The sequence below is a fragment of the Ipomoea triloba genome, chromosome 16, assembly GCF_003576645.1.
Source record: "Ipomoea triloba cultivar NCNSP0323 chromosome 16, ASM357664v1".
Classification (NCBI taxonomy): domain Eukaryota; kingdom Viridiplantae; phylum Streptophyta; class Magnoliopsida; order Solanales; family Convolvulaceae; genus Ipomoea; species Ipomoea triloba.
Genome location: NC_044931.1, coordinates 3454278 through 3476524, shown reverse-complemented (window position 1 = coordinate 3476524; position 22247 = coordinate 3454278). Strand labels below are relative to the sequence as shown.

Here is a 22247-nt window from a genome sequence, read left to right as displayed (position 1 = left end):
GAGATTTTTTTTTTTTTTTTTTTTTTTTTTTTTTTTTTTTTTCTTCGTTCGTTTTGTTAACTTAAAGTTAATTGAAATTATAGTAATGTAAAAATAATAATATATATTATATTTTGAAAGTTAATTGAAATTATAGTAATGTAAATAAAATAGTAGTGAATTACAAATATCTTGATATATGATTAGAGTATATTTTATTATTTCAGAGTGAAAAAGAATTGGATAGGGAGAATAAGAGATGTACTCCCTCCGTCTCATTTTATGTGTTTGGTTTGGTTAACTAGTTTGACTGAAGTTATTTTTAATTTAATTTTTCATAATATTAGTATTTACAAAATTTATATATTTAGAAACTATACTAAAAGTACTATTAAACACAAAAAATCAAATTTAAAAATAAGTAAAAAATACTAAAGAAAATAAACAAATGATAAAGATTTTGTAAAATACTAAAGAAAATAAATAAATAAGAAATATTTTGTTTGGCCAATGAATAAAATATGACGGAAGGAGTAATATTTAGGATTACTTTTTTAAAATTTCTTTAATATATATAATATTTCTTTTTCAACCACTAAATAGGACCTTAAAATTTGTGCCCGTAAATGATAATTTCTATTTTTTTATTTAAAATGCTTTTCACATAACACCCTCTAAAAATGTAAACTCCAACCATATAAATAGCCCCCAATCCCCACTCTTCTATGCATCATCATCTCCAAGAAGAGTGTAAACCACCGCAGACGTCGCCTTCCTATTTCGTCCTCTGTTCTCCCATTTCCTTTCCCACTTTCTTCAACCCCCGCCTCCGCAGCTCGGTTTTCCGGCAGAGGCGACGGCCATGGGTGCTTCGACTATTCTGCCAGATCTCGGCACGGAGGTCCTGATTCCAGTGTGCTCCATAGTCGGCATAGCCTTTGCGCTAGTCCAGTGGATCCTTGTATCCAAGGTCAAGCTCTTGCCGGAGAAGTCCGCCTCTGCCTCTGACGCGAAGAACGGCTTCGCTGAGTCTCTTATTGAGGAGGAGGAAGGCATTAATGACCATAACGTCGTTCACAAGTGCGCCGAAATCCAAAGCGCCATCTCCGAAGGTATGAAGTTCTCCCGTTTTTTGTGGATTTGAGTTGTTGATTTGGGGTTTTTGTTTGGGGTTGGTGTGCTTTTTCTATAATTTGCTTGGTTTACAATATTTACTGTGGATTTTAGGCACATTTTGCTGTGCTGCATTCCTAGATAGCTTGTAGTTGTATTTGTGCATCAACATATATGTTACCTTTACATTTTAATATACTAGGAGGTACAAATTATATATTTCAACTGTCGCATTTTTTTAAAAAAAATTTCTCAGCCTTCCTCATTTTCCGCAATACAATACTTTTGGTTAATTTAACGTGAATTATGCTGATTAATAATGGCATATCTAGAGTACTAGCTGAATTATAAAGATCTAGCTTCTTCTTTCATTTTAGGATCCTTTAATTCCTTTTGCTAATTAATTTACTCCACTTTATTTTTAATGACATCTTCTGGAGGCATTGATTTGCGGTTATTCTTGAATTATTAGTAATTTATTAATATTTTGAGATTTGATGGACGGACCGACATAGAAAATCATTGTTCAGAATTAATCAATTAATTCTGGTCAGTTAAAACAATTTCAGTGAGAAAGACTTCATTTTTTGCCGTGTTGATGTCAAGCTCTACTTTTGGTTGTGCTGAAAATTCTAGATCTGAGGAGCCGTGCACACATATTTTTAGTGTTTTTGTTTTTAATGGCTTTTAATGGTTTTGGGTATAGGTGGGTTGCCGTGTAATTTGATTTTACTAATTTATTATACTAGGACAACTTTACAATAAGATTAAAAGTGTCCTAAAAACCTGTAAAGGAAAATGCCAAAGCAACAAACTGATGGGACCCATAATAAGAAAGCTTCAACAGCAAAGTATAGAAAATTAAATTACAAAAAAAAAAAAAAGAGCAACTTAAATTATACAGTGGGAATAGGAATATCCTGTCTATTTAAGTAATTATGCATTATATCTCATATCGGTGGATGCTCTCTATCTGATAACACTCAGATGAGATGACTGGTAAAAAAATTCTAAGTTCATAGCTATGTCAGGGCCTCTATTTATATTTATGAAAATAAGATATCCTTCTGTTTCTCCACTGCAAGGATATTAAATTCGCAACTTGCCAAGCCTTTAGTTTGAAGTTTTGGCAATGAACTTGAAAATGGAGTCCCCTTGATAGGTTTAAGTTTCAATTTGTAGCATTGTTAAGAGGTTGCCTTTTTTGTATTCTTTTGTTTGGTTTAAGTTTCAATTTGTACCATTGTTAAGAGGCTGCCAGTTTTGTATTGTTTTATTTTTGGTTTCGTTTATTTTTTTAATACCTTGTTATAAACTATATTTTGTTTAAAAGGTGAGGCGTCCCCATCTTTTGCTTTGAATATATAAAAATCTGGATTTGTGAACTGATGCTGTTGACTGATGTTCCGCATCTTCTTTATCCATTTTAATTTCTTCAACATCACATATCTCCGAGGATACTGAGAAAGCAAATCAGTTAACTGTTTATAGATTTACTGGTTTGGGTATGTGGCACCAGCAGGGGATATTTTTCTAATATCAACTGTGGAATTTGTTGTGTTGCAGGTGCAACTTCTTTCCTTTTCACCGAATACCAATATGTTGGTATTTTCATGGTTGCTTTTGCTATTTTGATCTTCGTCTTTCTTGGCTCAGTTGAAGGTTTTAGCACAAAAAGCCAGCCTTGCACATATGATGAGACCAAATTGTGCAAGCCTGCTCTTGCTACTGCTGTCTTTAGCACCGTATCTTTCTTGCTTGGTGCTGTTACTTCTGTAGTTTCTGGTTTTCTTGGAATGAAAATAGCAACTTATGCAAATGCCAGAACAACTTTGGAAGCTAGAAAGGGTGTTGGAAAGGCTTTCATTACTGCATTTAGATCTGGTGCGGTAATGGGTTTCCTTCTTGCTGCGAATGGCCTTTTGGTGTTGTACATTACCATCAATCTGTTCAAGCTGTACTATGGTGATGACTGGGAAGGCTTATTTGAGTCTATTACTGGTTATGGCCTTGGTGGATCTTCAATGGCCCTTTTTGGCAGAGTTGGTGGTGGCATTTATACAAAAGCTGCAGATGTTGGTGCTGATCTTGTGGGCAAGGTGGAGCGAAATATTCCAGAGGATGATCCCAGAAATCCAGCGGTATGGTAGTGGTTTCATTTTGAATATCCAGATAAACTGAAAACTTATTTGCTAGTTGGTGTTCTGACTTGCATTATTATGTCAGGTTATTGCTGACAATGTTGGTGATAATGTCGGTGATATTGCTGGTATGGGATCAGACTTGTTTGGCTCATATGCGGAGTCATCTTGTGCAGCCCTTGTTGTTGCTTCGATTTCTTCCTTTGGGGTCAACCATGAGTTCACTGCTATGCTATATCCTCTTCTTGTCAGTTCCATGGGCATCCTTGTCTGTTTGCTCACCACCCTATTTGCGACTGATTTCTTTGAAGTCAAGGCCGTAAAGGAAATTGAGCCAGCATTGAAGAACCAACTCATAATCTCCACTGCTCTGATGACAGTTGGAATTGCTCTTATTACATGGATTGCACTTCCATCTACCTTCACCATTTTCAACTTTGGAGCTCAGAAGGTTGTGCATAGCTGGTGAGTTTATAGTACCTTATCCTTTTGGAGCTCCAAAAACCTAAAAATCTCAGACATGCACAAGACAATTCCCCAGCAGATTGAAATAGAAAATGCATTAAAGTGAAACTTATCCTTTTGGAGCTCCAAAAACCTAAAAATCTCAGATACGCACAAGACAATTCCCCAGCAGATTGAAATAGAAAATGCATTAAAGTGAAACCCGGTCACACTTTAAACCTTAAAAATAAGGATAAAGGCTAACTGATATATATATTAAACTTGCAGGCAATTGTTCTTGTGTGTCTGTGTTGGTCTGTGGGCTGGACTTATTATTGGTTTTGTGACAGAGTACTACACAAGCAATGCTTACAGGTGAGTGGCTTAGTAAGCAAGCATTCATTCTCTTTTTATTTGCAAATAGTGTCAACCATCACAAACTAGTAACCACCTCACTTCCATTATTTGCTTGCAGTCCTGTGCAAGATGTTGCTGATTCCTGCCGCACTGGGGCTGCTACCAATGTTATTTTTGGGCTTGCATTGGGTTACAAATCTGTTATAATTCCAATCTTGGCCATAGCGATCAGCATCTTTGTTAGCTTCAGCTTTGCAGCAATGTATGGCATTGCTGTTGCGGCTCTAGGAATGCTGAGCACCATTGCTACTGGTTTGGCGATTGATGCATATGGTCCCATCAGTGACAATGCCGGAGGAATTGCAGAGATGGCTGGCATGAGCCATAGGATCCGTGAGAGGACTGATGCCCTTGATGCCGCAGGAAACACCACTGCAGCTATTGGAAAGGTAAGTTGCGCTTGCTGCTAAGTTTCGTGTTCTACGTGCTTGCTTTGATTCATCAACATAGCATAGCATAGCCACCTTGGTCGAGATGCTTACAAACTAGTAGTTTAATTTCAGGGATTTGCAATTGGATCTGCTGCTCTTGTGTCGCTGGCACTGTTTGGTGCATTTGTGAGCCGAGCTGAAATCACAACTGTGGATGTGCTGACACCAAAAGTGTTTATTGGATTGCTGGTGGGCGCAATGCTTCCATATTGGTTCTCTGCCATGACAATGAAGAGCGTAGGAAAGGCTGCTCTTAAGATGGTAGAGGAAGTGCGTAGGCAATTCAATACCATCCCTGGTCTCATGGAAGGCACTGCCAAGCCCGACTACACCAACTGCGTCAAGATCTCCACTGATGCGTCTATCAAAGAGATGATTCCCCCTGGTGCTCTTGTCATGCTCACTCCGCTAATTGTTGGAATTTTCTTTGGGGTTGAAACCTTGTCGGGTGTTCTTGCTGGATCCCTTGTCTCTGGTGTCCAGGTAATTCAAACAGATATTATTATTATTATTATTATTATTATTATTATTGTCAGTATATAATAATTAAAAGTAGATCCAATGCGCCCCCATGCTCTATTATGATGTCTGTCTAATACTCTGCCTACTTGTTATGGGTAGATTGCTATCTCTGCATCCAACACTGGTGGTGCCTGGGATAATGCCAAGAAATATATTGAGGTAAAAAACCTTATCTTGTTATTTCTTTAAAGAAATTGTGATGGAATGGAATGGGTGAATGGGCAATCATTATTCTATGGATGTATGGCGGACCATAAATAAAAAAAATATATTATTTGAGTACTGAGAGTATATTATTTTGTATATTATCAAATAATGTATTTTTAATATATTGAAAATGTATCTGATCCACATAAATATTTGGCGGTGAATGGGTTCGTGGCTCAAAAACCAAAAGTTATGACATTTGTATTATTATAACAAACAGGCTGGGGCTTCAGAACATGCCAGAACACTAGGGCCCAAGGGATCTGATGCACACAAAGCTGCTGTGATTGGTGACACTGTTGGCGATCCTCTCAAGGACACATCTGGACCGTCCCTCAACATTCTCATCAAGCTCATGGCTGTTGAATCACTCGTGTTTGCTCCCTTCTTTGCTGCACATGGTGGTCTGCTCTTCAAGATATTCTAATCAAACACACCAATCTCATATGTCGTCATACCAGTTAGTCATCCTTTTGCCTTCTGCATCTTCTAACTTTATGTCACACTACTTTTTGTTGTACTAGGAGGAGGGTTCACGGACACAATTTTTTCTCGCGTTTTGTAATTTGTGTGAGCTGCTTGGTTTATGGAACACTGGGAGGAAGGAATCCTTTACATTCTTTACCATTCAAATTTCAAATGTGTTGTCCAGAGTCCACCCCTTTTTTGGGGTCAATTGCGTTTTTATTAAATTTTGTTCCACTATAAGCCTCATCATTACTCTTTCTTCCACATCCATTCATATTCTGCTCACTAGTTACTAATTCCTATTAACATCTCATGAACAGTCTTAATACCTCCCTATAAGGTTAAGAGCATCTTTATCAATGAATTTTTGTAAGTGTGATTAGGAAATAGAAAATGAGGGAGATGAAAAAAAAAACAATATTAATTTAAAAAAAAATTAAAAATAGAAAGTGTCTGATGCACTCAGCGTGTGTACTGCGCGCGCAGTGCGCCTTTGTGTCTGTCACGCTCTCTCATTGCTTATGAGCATTAATTGCTTGTGAGTCTCATTTCTAATATAAACTCAACTAATATAGTACCCGTGCGATGCACGGGATAAATATTGTTAAATTTATTGTACAATTGTGTGAAATAATTAAGATAGAATTTAATATGGTCAGAGCATCTAAAAAAAATAAACATACTGAAATACAACTTAAATTATGAATAAAATTAAACTAAAAACAAAATTATAAATTATTACAATAAAAGAAAGAGAATAATGTAATAATGTGTTCTCTTTTTTTTTTTTTAAGAAATGTAATAATGTTCTGTATTATGATCAACTGTTAAAAGTTTACTGTTGATATTTACATAAATATTAAATATTTTACATAAATCTTACCATTAGTAACCACACTTAAAGGTGTAGAATATAAATTTTGAAATACACCAAATACATATCTTTGACTTGTCTTTACACACAAATGAGTTAATTCCAGCAATGGTCCCCCGAGTATAGTGATTTTCCACATTTGGTCCTCGACTTTCTTTTTGGACAATTTAACCACCTGACAATTGTTTTTTTTCCAATGTTGGTCCTTCCATCTTGTGGGTGTTAAGTTGACGTTAACTTGAGGGGCAAATGCGTCCATTCAGGCTTAGAGTGTATTTTCCCTCTTTAGTCTCACGCGAAGTCAAGCCAAATCCCTAATATCAACACTGGCGTTCCTTCTGATAGACAAAATCCCCCAATTTCCGAATAAAAAACCCTAATCGAAGAACTGATATTTAGGAGTATTTAGCGTATGGTCGAAGAACGAAGAACATCGATGGATTCGACAGGAAAGGAAGCAAACTTTGGTCGCGATACTCGCCCACCAGGTCAGTTGTTTACGCAAAACTTTGGATGCAACTGATTTGGGTTTTATATGTTATGTGTGGGTTTTATATGCTATAAGAGAAGGAAATGGTAGAAGTGAGGACCAGATGTTTGTGTTCTTTATTATATGATGTGTATGTGTGTTGTATATTGTGTATAAGTATAAGTACATGTGGGGACCAATTTTTGTTTGAAAATGGTGTGTGGACCAATGTTTGTCTGGTTATGCATATGGGAGGGACCATTGTTGCTGTTTTTTTTTCTTTTAAATCATTTAATGTAAAGCAGTGTAAAGTGTGCCATTATATGTTGTCTGTACTATAAAGTAGTTCTTGGTAGTATATAAAGTAGTCTAAAGTGCTTTGGATATTGTCATTCTTTACTTTCAGGAATTTTTACTCTTAAATTGAGACATGGAGGTAGGATTAGTCAATCTTTACCTGCAAAATATTTAGGTGGCAGTGTTAGTGATTTTAATGATATGGAAGAGGATGAGTGGGGGTTAATTTGTTTAAGGGAGAAGGTAGGGGAACTAGGGTATGCCATGGATGAAAGTTTGAGGTACTTTATACTGACTGAAGTAGGCTTGAAAGAATTGGTGACAGACTTTGAAGTTTGGAACTTAATTAGCCAAGCTTGTAGTCCCAAGGTATTAGAAATATGGATTGTTAAAGGAGGGGTTGGTGATGATGCAGATGAGTATTCTGGCAGTGAAGAGAGGTCTGATGGCAGTGGCTCTGAGTGGTATGGCAGTGGGGAAGAATCTGATGACAGTGATGAGGAATACAACTCAGAGGACTTAGTGAATATAGATGTGCATGATGATGATTTGTTTGTTAAAAATATAGATGTTACTGCAAAGTTTAGTGGCTTAAGTAATGTACAAGTTCAATCCCAACAAGATAATGTACAAGTGCAACCCCAACCATGTGATGAAGTTAACTATTCTGATGAAGGGAACTTGGTGGGCAGTGATGGTGAGGTAGGAGGGTTGAAATGGCAAAAGTTTCTGAAAGACCGAGAAGGCACTTGCCCTAAATTTGCCTTGGGATTGACCTTTAAAGATAAAGGGAAATTTAGAGAAGCTATAACAAATTATGCTATCAAAGAGGGTAAGGAAATGAAATATGTAAAGAATGACAAAGTTAGATGTGTGGTAAAGTGCAAGCATGAGAGTTGCCCATGGCAAGTTACCCTTAGGTTTAATAAAGATGATAAATCTTGGAGGATAAGTGTGTTGAAGGACAAACATGATGGCTGTGTAAGGACTCAAAACAATTCAATGGTCAATTCCACCATTGTTGCAAAAAGGTGGAAACAACAAATTAAAGGAAACATGGAATGGAAAACTAATGCTTTTTTAGAGAAAGTCCTAACCGATGACCATTATATCTTGAGTAAGAAGCAAGCATGGAGGGCATTAGTCAAAGCTAAAGGTGAGATTAAACATGAAGCAGAAGACTACTTCAATAGGATTTGGAGCTATTGCATGGAAATAGAAAGAACTAATCCAAAGTGTGTTTATAAAGTGAAGTTGAGTGATATGGAAGAGGATGGAAGGAAGAGATTTATGAGGATGTATATCTGCTGGGAAGCTACAAGGGTAGGGTTTAAGCACTGTAGGAAAATAATTGGTCTTGATGGGTGTCATTTGAAGTGTAAAACTGGAGGGCAACTGTTGACAGCAGTAGGAATAGATGGAAATGACAGTATATTCCCCATTGCCTATGCAGTTGTAGAAGGTGAAAACAAGGAATCTTGGAGTTGGTTTCTACAATATCTAAACAATTGGCTATGGTGGTTGAAGCTTGGATGAAGAAGATGATGGAAATTTCTCTTCCCTTTTCCCTTGTGATTATTTCGGCCAAATGGCCAAAATGGGAGGAGAAAAGTCTTTATAAATCAAGATAAAATTTTTGGGATCACAATTGGGTGACACATGTCAAATTCCTATTGGTAACTTTAAGAAAATATCTCAATTTAGACAGTTCGGGGTCAAAACAGATGAATTTTCGGTAGAAAATAATTTAAATAGAATATTTCTTGAAACCACAAATTTATTCCAGTCAAAAGCTCCAAATTGGGCTAGGTTCAGTTCACTGCGGGAATTTCGCGGTGTACGATCAGAAATAAATTTTGACCCTTATACTCCGTCCAAATTCAACTTAACTAAGCAGGAAGTTCATACTTAGTCATAATATGCTTAATAGTCCATTTCCTAGGAAATCCGAGCTGAAAATTCGTCCTCGAAAATTTTACGGTTCGTGACCGGCACGAACGATCGCAACTTAATAATAACTATATTTCCTTATAAAAATCCTTTTGACGCATCGGTCACTCATCTCAGGAATGTCATAGCTTAAAGACATATTTCTCGAACCTTAATCTTATTCGAAAAGACGAGGGGTTACACTCCGCCTCACACCACCAATAATTAAAGAGGTCTTTGGATAGCTTGGGCAATTACCAACAGCAGCATCAATGAAAGAGGTCTTTGGATAGTACCTTGCCTTATAGACCCTTGCTACCAAAGAGCTAGGATTAGTGAGAAATCGCCATGCCTGTTTACCTAGCATAGCCAAGTTAAAAGCACGGAGATCCTTAAACCCTAAACCACCATACCTCTTAGGTATACACAATCGATCCCACGCCTTCCAATGAATCCTTCTTTCCCCCCCAGAACCCCACCAATAACGGTTCATGGTTCTCTCAATAGATAGACATACTGACTCAGGGAGTAGAAAGACACTCATTGAGAAAGTAGGCATAGCCTGAGCTACACTCTTTAACAGAATCTCCTTCCCTGCCTGCGAGAGTAACTTTTTATTCCATGATCCTATTCGTTGCTTGATCTTGTCTTCAATGTATGAAAATGCTGCTTTTCTGTTTCTGCCCACAAAAGCTGGGAGACCCAGATATTTCCCAAAGTTTGGAGCCTGAACAACTCCCAAGACCGCCAACACTTCCTCTCTGTGTGCAGTGCTTGTATTCCTGCTGAAACAGACACTAGACTTGTGATAATTCACTGCCTGACCAGACATACTCTCGTATAAGTCCAAACAGTGCTTTACAGCCTCTGCCTCTTGAGCATTGGCTCTAAAGAAAAGGAGACTGTCATCCGCAAAAAACAAGTGTGAAATCGGAGGAGCCCCTCTAGCTACTCTACAACCCCTGATGGAACCCTCTGCCTGAGCCTTCTGAAGCAACAACGAGAGGCCTTCTGCACAAATAATAAACAAATATGGGGACAAGGGATCACCTTGACGCATCCCACGGGATGGAACAACATCAGTTGGGGCACCATTGACCAAAAAGGTATAGGAAACCATAGAAACACATAGCATGAGTAATTCAACCCACCTAGGCGCAAAACCTAGGGCTTCTAACATCCTCCTCAAGAACGTCCACTCCATACGGTCATACGCCTTCGCCATATCTAGCTTTAAAGCCCCCCAGCCCATCAAACCATTTTGTTTTCTGTTGAGGTAGTGACCTACTTTGGCAGCCACCAGGATATTATCCGTTATTAGCCTATCTGGAATGAATGCACTTTGAGACTCTGAGATGAGGTTGCCCAGCAAAGGCTTCATCCTATTTGCTAAAACTTTAGCAATCACCTTGTACACCACATTACACAAAGCTATAGGCCTCAAATAAGCAACACTTTCAGGTATATTCTTCTTGGGGATTAAAACCACATTCGTGGCATTAAGACCCTTAGGAAACGAACATGAATTCAAGCAGTGTAACACAAAATCTGACACATCCGAGCCAACTACATCCCAGTAGTGCTGATAGAAGCCCGGGTTCATCCTATCTGGGCCAGGAGCCTTATCCGGGAACATTGAAAACAGGGCCTCCTTGACCTCCACAGTCTCAAAAGGACGTAACAACATATCATTATCAGGGAGAGAGACTCGCGGTATTATAGAATCAAAGAATGACTCCTCCAATAACGAACCAGAAGAGTGGAAAACATTCTCAAAGTAATTCAAAACTACAGCTTTCAAGTGCTCCCCTTCCACCCACACACCTAAATCATTTTTCAATCTAGATAATGTATTTTTCTTTTTACGGGCAGAGGCATACCTGTGATAGAACTTCGTGTTCGCATCAGCTCCCCTCAACCAGTGCTGCTTAGCTCGCTGTCACCAAAAAACATCCCCCTGGGCTTCCAAACGGGCTAGTTGGCTATTTAAGCGCTGAAACTCTGCTAAGGACTCCGGATCACATTTACCCCTGAGCAGAAACTGTGATTTGCTCAACAGTTTGAACTGATGTCCAAACTTATGGAAGTGCTCGCCACCCCATCCCAGGAGCCTCTCCCCACAGAGCTGCAGACAGCTGAGTAAACCACCATTCCTCCCATTGTGCCATGCCTGTTCCACCACCTCCCTACAACCCTCATCGAGCAACCAAGCCATCTCGAATTTGAAGCCTCTGCGGAAGCCCCTCCTTCGCACAACATGACAAGGCAAGCTCAGAAATAAGGCCGACTGATCAGAAGTTCTAGTAATAATGTTCTCGACATGAGCACCCTCTTGCAGCCCTCTCCAGTCAGAATTTGCTAAGACCTTGTCCAATCTCTCCTCCATCCAGTCCACTGTTCCCCTACCTCTATCCCAAGTATACTGATAACCTCGCAAAGGAAGTTGAGAGAGCCCACAGTCATCCACTACCTCCCCAAAACCACGAAGGAGAGCATCCGGATGCGGATTTCTACCTCTCTTATCGTGTTGGTATAGAAGATCATTGAAATCTCCAATAACAACCCAAGGCAAGGCTGAAACCGAAACTATCGACCGAAGAAAATCCCAAGACTCCCTCCTCCTACTACGCTCAGGATAGCCGTAAAAACATGTCATACGCCATCTGGGGGAATTATGGATAGTCACCTCCACATCAATATGGTTCTTCGAATAACATAAAAGCCTAGTCGTACAATTTTTCCTCCAAAACAACGCCAATCCGCCACTCAAACCAACACTATCAACACAAAAAAGGCCATCAAAACCAAGCTTAACCCGTAAACGTTCAGCATGAATACGGGCAACCTTAGTTTCCATAAGAAAAAGAAAATCGGGTTTCTTACAGGACACCAAGTCCACTGCTTCGCGAACTGTTCGTGGATTACCCAAGCCACGACAATTCCAGCTTATGGCACTCATGATGACGGGCAGGACTGGGAACCAGTACCCGCCTTGAACAAGTTTTTTGACACGTCAGTCATGGCCACATCTCCACCAGAAACACCACCGCCCCGCCTACTGCCCAGACTGTGCGTCTCCCGTCGTCTCTTCGCCACTGCCACAACACCCCTCTCGGCACGTTGGGGACAAGCTCCATCCATCAACTCGTCTCCTCGGCCCAAGCCCGAAGAACCAGCAACCGCAGCCATTGGCCTACCAGTTCCCGTCAGCGGCACCAACCAAGGATCCCCAACAGCTCGTGGACCTCCTCGGCCTGCACCAGCACGTAACTCAGCAGAAAAAGGGTATTGATCGACCGAAAGCACAGATTCCCGAGCTCCTAAACAAAACTTGTGCGAGTGGCCGAGCATTCCACAGAAAAATCAAAATGTGTGGAGTCTCTTGTATTTGAAAGAGACCCAACAGCTCGACTTATCCCTCTTGATCAATTTCATGCGCCGCTTGATAGGTCGGTCGACCGGAATAGCCACCCGAATTCTGTAAAAGGTACGCCACGGGGCTCCCGCAAACCTATCATCCCCACGAACAAACGTTCCAAGGAAATTTCCAACCTGTTCCAACACAATGTCCGAAGTATACCCGACCGGAAGATCGTGAACTTGGACCCACATATCAACTGCATTGAGCGGAACGTCGCCTGGTAACACCCCATCACAAACCTGTCTGCAAACTAGGGTGTTATTATCGAATAACCATGGACCCTCTTCAAGCACATACAACAAATCTGACTCGTGGAAAAACACAAACATGAAGAGATTCGGCTGTAGCTCGGAGATCTGAACCCCCTTAACGGGCTGCCAAACTGACGCCATAACTTGGCGCATGAACTCCACTTTGACAAGCTTCGACGTCAAGAAACGTCCAACCGCAACCCACGTCTCACCTTCACGGACTTGACCAACTGCATCGCCTACCGGCTCAAATTCCAGCGCTTCGTCCTCTAAGACCATGTCCGCCCATCGTGCGGAAAGGCCAACCCCGTCGTCGTCAACCTGCTGCGAAGACATACTAGGCACCAGAAAGCCAGCAGCAACCGGATGTCGATGAAGAAACGATAATAGGAAGCAAAAACACCGATGATCACAATCGGAGAGAAACCAGAAAAAACCCTAGAACCCTAGGAGGAAGCCAAAACCCTAGACACGCATGCCGGAGGCTGTTTAAGATACCAAAGACGGCTAGAAATTTTGAAATTTGTAAATAACCTGCCGTATCCCAACGTAGATGTACAACAGTGTATAGAACTCTATTTCTCTACTACTACTAAACGACCACGTTTTGTTCAGGCGGGATTTTTTGGCTCTAACGTGGTTCCCTAGGCGTGTGGCTTTTTTATATAGTAAGATATTTGCAGAAGTAACTATCTTCTTCTCTCTTATTTATCACTCCTCCATGTTGACAAACACGGTACTAATAACCATGTATTATGCTTTGATGTAGATGCTCTAAGGTTAAGCTTGTCCCTTAGATAATTGTGTTTTTATGAAATTGTTTTCAACTATAAAGTGGCTGCTTGCTCATCATTCCCCTTTCTTCCACATCCATTGATATTCTGCTCACCGGTTACTAATTTCTTTTCACATCCCAATATATGCTAATTGATATATTCGAGTTACATGTTAATTTTTTTACTTAAACAAGTTTACCATTTTGATTTCAAACATATTATATAACCCTAGAATATCTTTGATTTTTGCATATATATATATATACATGACCAAATTCTAGTGCGGCCAAGTCTTAATGTGCGGCTGGTGCGACGACATCATTAGGTATGTAAAAATGCACCAATTGTGATAGTAAACGCACAACAATGAAATGCACCAATGTATTACAAAATGCACCACACAAAAAAATGGATCATAACTCACCACACCTAATCGTGTATTTTCGAACATTGTGAGGTGCGTCTATGCGTACCAAATGGTACGTTTTGTGGTGATGTGTACCTAACGGTGTGTTTATGCAGTTACGTACCTTAAGCATTAAAATGGCGCACCATAAGTACACAGATCACGCACCTTAAGCACACAAACAAAGCACCTTAAGAACACAAACCACGCTCACCGAAAGCCTTAGGCCGACGCACCTTAAGTACACAAACCGTGCACCTTAATAACACAAACCATGCACCTAAGGTTTTAAAATGACGCACCTTAAATTTCAACAACGCATATAGATTTTTATTCAAATGGGACAGGGAGCTCTCATGCGGCCTAATTTGTGTCGTCCGATTTCATTAATCCAACTGGAATTTGCGTATGTTTAAGTGAGGGTATTATGGTAATTTTAGTATCTATATTACGTGAATTGAAATGGTGCATTTTAGTACATAGTGTGGTGCGTTTTATTATGTATGTTGGTGCATTAACTGTGTTGTGGAATGGTGTGTTTTAATCTATCTGCTGGTGCATTTTCATACGTAGAATGTTGTGTAACTGTATTGTGGAATGATGTGTTTTAATATGTCCTCTAGTGTATTTTAATACATAGAATAATGTGTATTTTAACACATGTGTTTCTAATAAGTGTGTTGTGGAATTGTGTGATTTAATCTGTCCTTTGGTGCATTTTAATACGTTGAATGATGTGTATTTTAACACATGTGGTGGTGTATTTTAACACACGTTGTGGTGTATTTTAATACGTAGAATGGTGCATATTTTAGCACATGTTTCTAATGTGTAAATAGTGTATGCTTATAATCTGACATTAGGTACGTTGTGGTACATTTTAATACATAGAATGGTGCATTTTATCACATATATTGACGAATTTTAAGTGAATAGGTGCATTTGGTTATAGTGTGGAATGGTGTGTTTTATCAGTTATCTGGTGCGTTTTAGTACGTAGAATGGTCTATATATATATGATTCATGATCAAATGAGTCCAACCTTTTCTCATGAGTCCATATGCAGAGCCTTTAAAATATTGGGATCAATGGTCTATAATAATTTTTTTTAGTTTCCTAATTTTGAGCGTGAATGTGGGGAGACTAATTAAGCTAGGGGTATTTTAGGGTTTTGAAGTGTAGATGCCATCCAGATTATTGGGATTTAATTTAGGAATTAGTTCATTAGATAGGGTTTTGCAATTTCACGTTGCACACTAGCATCTGCACAACCATACGTGTCTCACGGCTTCTTGGCTGCCATCGTTCTCCGCCGTTGCAATGTCTGACGAGCCTTTGGTCCAGAGACGTCGCTGGAACACGATTGCTGCCAGCGAGTTTCAAGGTTTGTGGTCTTTTTTGTTATGTTTTTTTTTTGTTTTTACTTTCTAGATTGTTTTTCATTTTTTTTGGGTTTGATTTGTTGCTGGAACACAGGTTGTTTGGTTTTTTGTTCTCTTTTTTTGTTTTTGCAAATGTGTTGTCCTTGGTTTTTTTGTGTCGGGTATTCTGCCACTATTGGTGTCGTCCAATAGCTCTAGGTTCCACCGGTACAAACACTTTCGTCCTATCATTTCACTTGGTCGCTGGTGAGTGGTAGGGGATTGGGGTTTTCGATTTGTGTTTTTTTTTCTTCGTATGTTGTTTTTGTTGTTCATATGTTGGTTTTTTTCCTCATGTTTATTTTTTGTTTTTACTTGTGCAATTTATCCTCAACGTGTGTGCAAATGCAATTTTTGTGTGCTTAAAATTGGTTGTGGTGTGATAATTCCTTATTTACTGTGCAATATTCTCCAACTGACTGTGCATATGTATTTTGGCGAGTTAAATTGGTGGGGTTAGTTTGATTCATCTTTACTGTAGAATGTACCATGAAATACTGTGCGTATGCAATTAGGTTGAAACATAATTGAGGGGGTTAAGAGTGTTTATTCTCTTTTGTGCAATTAACCATAAACATCTGTGCATATGTTGAATGGTGGGTATAATCGAAACGGGAAACAATTCTCCTTTTATTATGTGCATTGCAACGCAAACATCTGTGCAAGTCTAAATAGGGGGTTAGAATTCTTTTTGGTTTGTTATTGCTTGTAATCTGTGCAATTTATCCTTATCAATTGTGCATATCCATTTTATGACTTAAATTTGGCTTTGGTTTCATTCTTCCACCTTTACTGTGCCTTGTATCAAGAATCTCTATGCATATTCAACTGAAAGATCAAAATTGGTTGGGATAGTTTATCCCATATATACTGTGCAATGCTTGCTAATCATCTGCGTGTATGCATTTTTGTGATCACATTTGGTGGGGGTGAGTATTTTTTTTCTAAAACTTTGCATTATGTAGCATAATCAACTGTGCACATGTATTTAGGGTGTACACAATTATGATAGTAAAATTATTCCATTTATAATCTGTAAAGTAACATAAACCTTTCACCACATGTCTTCAGGTTCAAAGGCACAAAAAACCCACTCAACTAAAACGGTGCAGGTTAACATCGAACAAACAGAGGACACCTCTGAATATATTGTTACCTCGGAACCGATTGCTCACAAATCTTGACATGCATACCATGACAGTGAAATTGCAAAATGGTTGTGTCCTCGAGGTGAATGAGGAGGCTGTGGAGGCAGTGTTGGGGTTGTCACATACACCAAAAGTCATTATTGATCTAGCAAAGCATGAGAAAAGCATGATTCTGAACAAGTGGCGGGATTTGTGTGGTTTCACCATACTAGAAATTTAATAATAACTGTGATAAAAACAATGTCCAATGGTACCGCGATTTTTTTGGATATATTACGTGCTACCATGCACGGGCAAGGGACCATAACGTGTTTGAGATGCGTCCTTTGTGCACCATTGAATTTTTAACCATGCAAACATTGCAAACCTACGCACCTAGATTCACAAGTATGCAACAATGAACCATTGTGCATTTGTTTGATGCATCGGACACAAGCCCATTTCTTACAACGTTTAAAATAAACTCTAGAAAACACATATCATGTCCAAAACAAGCATGACCGAAAACCAAACCATTGCGTGCATAGTGAATTGAACTCAGTTGCGCATTCACAGTAGAAGACACCCTTTGCACTCACCTCATGTCTCTGACAATCTAACCTACTATAGAAATACTTACATGGTAGTTCATGTGTAGGTGCACACTATCTGAACTAAGGAACACGTATGGAGTTGCATAAAAATACGCACGCACACAAATACGCAGAATATTGCATAGAAAAATTCTGACACACTATGCGCTATCCACACGAATGATACCAACTAGCTAAATAGTTACACAGTAAAACACGAAATGGTGCACAACACCATTCCTGGTCTGCATGTTTGTATGTGCACACTAGAACGCCAAATGGTGCACCACCATGCAGTTGCACACACAATGAAATTCGAATTCCACGGTAAATTGGTAACTAACATGGAGTTGCACACATAAAAACCCCACGATGCACAGTAAAGGCACTACTCTACTACATTTGGCGTGCAAGAAATTATTCTGTGTGGGAGGGCTTTCTTCCGCTTCCAAGAACAGTAAAGGCATCCGCAATAGCAGCGTTTCAAGCTTGGAGATATGTACACGGCGGCGACGCTACTGCCCACGGGTCCGCTTCTCACGTCGCTCATGCCCAGCCTCAGCCGACGGTGCAACAGTGTTTCTTCGATGCCAGCTACCACGCCACCACCATGAAATCCTCTTTCGGTGCGGTACTACTCACACCGGAACGAAACTTCGTGGCGGCCTGTGCAGGTCACTTGCCGGACTGTTTCTCCCCGTTGATGGCCGAAGCGATGGCCACCAAGGAGGTTCTCTCGTGGCTGCGTAGGAGGGATTTCCCGTCCGTTACGGTTTACACCGACTGTTCCCAACTTCACTCGCTGCTTTCCAGGCCCAGGTTAGTTCGCTCACATGCAGATTTCGCCATACAGGAGTGCAAGGTGTCCATCGCTTCTTTCACTGATTGTGTTGTTAATTTGGTTTCTAGGACATAAAATGTTATAACTCATTCTCTCGCGGCTTCGGCCCATTCGCAGATTAGTACTTTGTACTGGGACTCTGTCCCGCCTGACTCTGTTTCTGCTTTCTTACATTAATCGAGTTTGCTTTTTGCTTTCAAAAAAAAATTCAATCCAAATAAATAAGCATTCAAAAATTACAAATCAACCTTTGAAATTACAATAGTAATTTTTTTTAAAAAAAATAATGTCATTAAATCTTAACCATAAGTAGTTCCAAGATCAATAGATCTAGATTGTCCACACGGACTCATGGGAGAGGATGGCCTCACGGGAGTAGTGGCATATATATATATGTCTGTGTGTGTGTGTATATATATATATATATATATATATATATATTTATATTTATAATCAAATGAGACAAGCTATTTAGGTGAGAAATAAGAATTGTTTTGGATCGTCCATCTTTGGATTTTTTATGGCTAAGATTATTCCCTTTTTTATTTCCTTTTTTGGAAATTATTAATTATTAATTAGTGGCGTTTTTTATGTAATTTTGACAACTTTTATTTTTGTTTGATATTATGTGCATATATTTAGCTTGATTTTAGGTGTTTTAATTTTGGTAGGATTGTGTATTCTCATTTGTCAACGATTGGCATATTTTCTTTGTTCACTATTCAGATGTCTCCTTTCTTCTTCCCGAACCATGTAAGACGTTAAAGGAGGTATGTTCTCATACATTTTTTTTTTCGCAGTTTGGTTTTGATATGTTACGTGATTGTGTGCATGTGTGTGTTATGGCGTGTGTAGTTCTGTTTTATTACGTTTATGGTCGTCAGTTTTGGGAAGTCTCATTTTTTTTTGTTTTCTACTATAGAATGGTGTTTGAGATCTTTTCATTTCTACTTTCAATGCAGTTCCATTTTTTCCTAATAATATTTGTGTTTCAATAATATTTGTTCATTTTTTCTTTTTTTTTTTTTATTTTTTTTTTCCGCCAGTGTGTGCATGCATGTTTTGTAGCGTGTGCAGGACCGTGTACAGTTCTTTTTTATTACGTGTATGGCTGTCAGTTTTAGGGAGTCTCGTTCTTTTGTTTTTGTTTTCTACTATAGAATGGTGTTTGAGATCTTTTCCTTTGTACTTTGAATGCAGTTCCATTTTTATCTAATAATATTTGCGTTTCTATAATATTTGTTCAGCTTTTTTTTTATTTCTTTTTTTTTTCCACTAGTGTGTGCATGTATGTTTTGCTGCGTGTGCAGTGCTCTTTTCAAATATAATTTTCCGTTTATTTTTGTGGCTGTCTTTTTTTTTTTTTTTTTTTTGGTTTTGTGGTTTGGACTGGTATTTGGAATCCATTGCTCTCTAATGTCGTGGTTATGGTTTTTTTTTCATGTGTGGTTCACCTCTTTGCCTTGGGATAACATGTATTATGTCATATGTTAGTCTATATGTGCACATAATGGTTATTTGAAGTGCACAATCCTGGAGTGCGGTTATCATGCTTTATTATTATTGTTCATGCTTTTTTTCTTTTTTTTTTTTACAATTATTTTGCTTTCCTTGTCTCAGCTTCTGTGGAGGTTGATGAAGATCCTGAGATTCGCCCTCATGGGTGTGTCATGCATGTCTCCAAGGCATACGAAGAATTGGTTGCTGGTGTGTGACGTTACAATCAAGCTATTCCTTGGCCAAAGGTTTCGCGATTTATGCATCATGATAACCGTAATTGTCCTTTAGCAGTGTAGTGATTGTGTTTTACATGTGTTTTTAACAACTTTTGACGTTTTGAAGATACTCAGTTTCGCTCTCTTGGTTTGATCTGAATACAATAATATTTAGTGTTTCAATACTGCATTGTGTGGCCATTGGTGTGTGTTCAGATATCTCCTTTTTGCTTTTACCCAAATAACTCTATTCTGATTCGTTTTTGGAGTGATACTCTTCTTTATGCACTTTTGCGAGCTAGGTTGTGCATGTATGTGTTTACTCTAGGGGTGGGGTAGTTAATGGTTGTGTTAGCTAGCATTGTCCTATACTAGCTCTTCAATTGAAATTTCATTAGTTTGGGTAGTGCTTCATCGTTTTCTACGAGGACATCTATGCAGATTAAGGTAACAATGTGTGCACTTTATTACGATGTCTTTTGAACGTCAAAGCCATACCCCTGTGCACTCTAGTTCACATTATGTGCACCAAAGGATACGACCCTGTGCCATAAAGGCAACCACGATACCCCTGTGCACTCTAGCTCACATTGTGTACACCAAAGAATACAACCCTGTGCCGTAAAGACAACCACGATGTGCACACAATGTCAAACGAGTGTTCATGTTGCTGCCATCCGTGTCTTACCCCTATGCTAGGCGACCGTTGTGTGTGCCCTGATGGTGTGTACGCCGTTGTGCATATTAGTAGGACTATGGGTGCACGCCTCTATATTTCACAATGCTACTAAAAATTATCCCCGTGTGCACCCTTTGCATATTTCGCTGTGCATTGTGCATACTCTTCAACCTTATCAAACATACACACAAACACTTAGTTAGCACAAACACTGCACATAGACACATAGTATAACCCAATAAGAATCTTCAAAATCACATTCATGTATCAACCACAATGTCTCCATCTACATAAATATATAGATATATTGTTCCCACAAAAAAAAAAATAGATCTATGTTAGCTAAACTGTAATCGTAAAAAACATTACCTACTGCAATACCAAAATAAATGTTCATGTAGAACCCTAAAAAAAAGTAGGGTTTACCATGTTCCTTAGTAACACTATCTATCAATTTTATTTGGTAGGGACAATGGTTCTGATTTCAGCGCCCTTTTTAACTTCATCTACGTCGTCCAAGAATGATGACAAGAGGTTCTTCTGCTTAAAACAGTGGCAATAAAATATTGTTCATCTTAGTTTCATTGTTGGCAAGATGTGATTATGATATTTAAAATACGATGGTTTATGCTTGCCAAGTCCTCCAAGATGGAGCTGTACTTATCCTCGTTTGATATACGTGCCGATGAGTTGTCAAATGATCTCAATCTTCATCTTTAACGTGTCCACACTGATTATGCAGTAGTGCCCGCTTTGACGTATCAGGAAAATGATATGCACACAATTTGTGATACATGCTATGGATGAATTAAACACACTGTGTGCATCATGGGTTCTGAGTGTGTGCACTCATGCAAAACACAAGAAAGAGACAAAATAAACACACCGTGTGCATCATGGGTTCTCTGTGTGTGCACTAATGCAAAACAAAAGAAAGGGAAAAGTTAGTGTGGTGTGTTCTAGACAATTTGTATGCATGCCATTTAATTAGTTGTTTGCTCACTAACCAGTAAGCAGTCCTCTACAAAACAATTTAACACAGTACACAAGGACAAAACATCTCACCCATTTCCATGTATTCCACTTTGTTTCCTATATGGCACGCACAGGTTTTTAGCCTTTTACACACAACTAAGCACATCTACTTCATTCAAAACCACACACCCATTTTTTTAAAAAAGGTTTTAGTCAATTTCAATATTTAGCAAAATCATTGTTTTCATGTTTTCTTCTAACTTCATTTAAATTTCATATATACTTTTTAACCACTTTGCTAGGGTGTAAAATGATAAAGAAAAACAATTAGATTGGTAAAATTATATTAAGAAGTTGAAATTGAACAGTAAACAAAATTTATAATGTCTAACACATTGGTATTCATATTCACTTTGCAGATAAACAAAATATTTCCTATGTACGAATGCATTCACCCATTGACTAGATTTCATTTGATCTCCATCTACAAAAGGTAACATTCATGATACTAAATTACACAGAAAGATATCAATAGCCTAAAACATCTACAAAATTAACACTGCAATTAGAATATGCAACACATACTATTACTTGTGAAACTAGATGCACTCTCTACCACAACAACGAATTCTCAGTCACCAATGGCCCTGTGGAACACTCTTAACTCTAACGCTCTATTGCTTTCCGCTCATTAAATGCCCGACCCTTGCAGTAGTGATGTTAAACCCTAGTGGTCTGTGTGTTTTAGAAT

The 22247-nt window shown here is 38.8% G+C and overlaps 1 protein-coding gene and 1 long non-coding RNA gene across 2 annotated transcripts; both read left to right on the top strand.

Annotated features, from left to right (window-relative positions):
* Window positions 1-704: 704 nt before the first annotated feature.
* Window positions 705-5962, top strand: LOC116007896 (pyrophosphate-energized vacuolar membrane proton pump-like). The gene is made up of 8 exons (XM_031248555.1): window positions 705-1091; window positions 2659-3233; window positions 3319-3698; window positions 3966-4052; window positions 4153-4483; window positions 4598-5008; window positions 5147-5206; window positions 5475-5962. Exons 1-8 carry the CDS (start codon window positions 842-844, stop codon window positions 5679-5681), a joined length of 2301 nt encoding a protein of 766 aa, XP_031104415.1. The 5' UTR covers window positions 705-841; the 3' UTR covers window positions 5682-5962.
* Window positions 5963-15214: 9252 nt separating this feature from the next.
* LOC116008004 lies at window positions 15215-17084 on the top strand. The gene is made up of 2 exons (XR_004095414.1): window positions 15215-15529; window positions 16638-17084. It is a non-coding gene; the product is annotated as an uncharacterized LOC116008004 (long non-coding RNA).
* Window positions 17085-22247: the final 5163 nt, after the last annotated feature.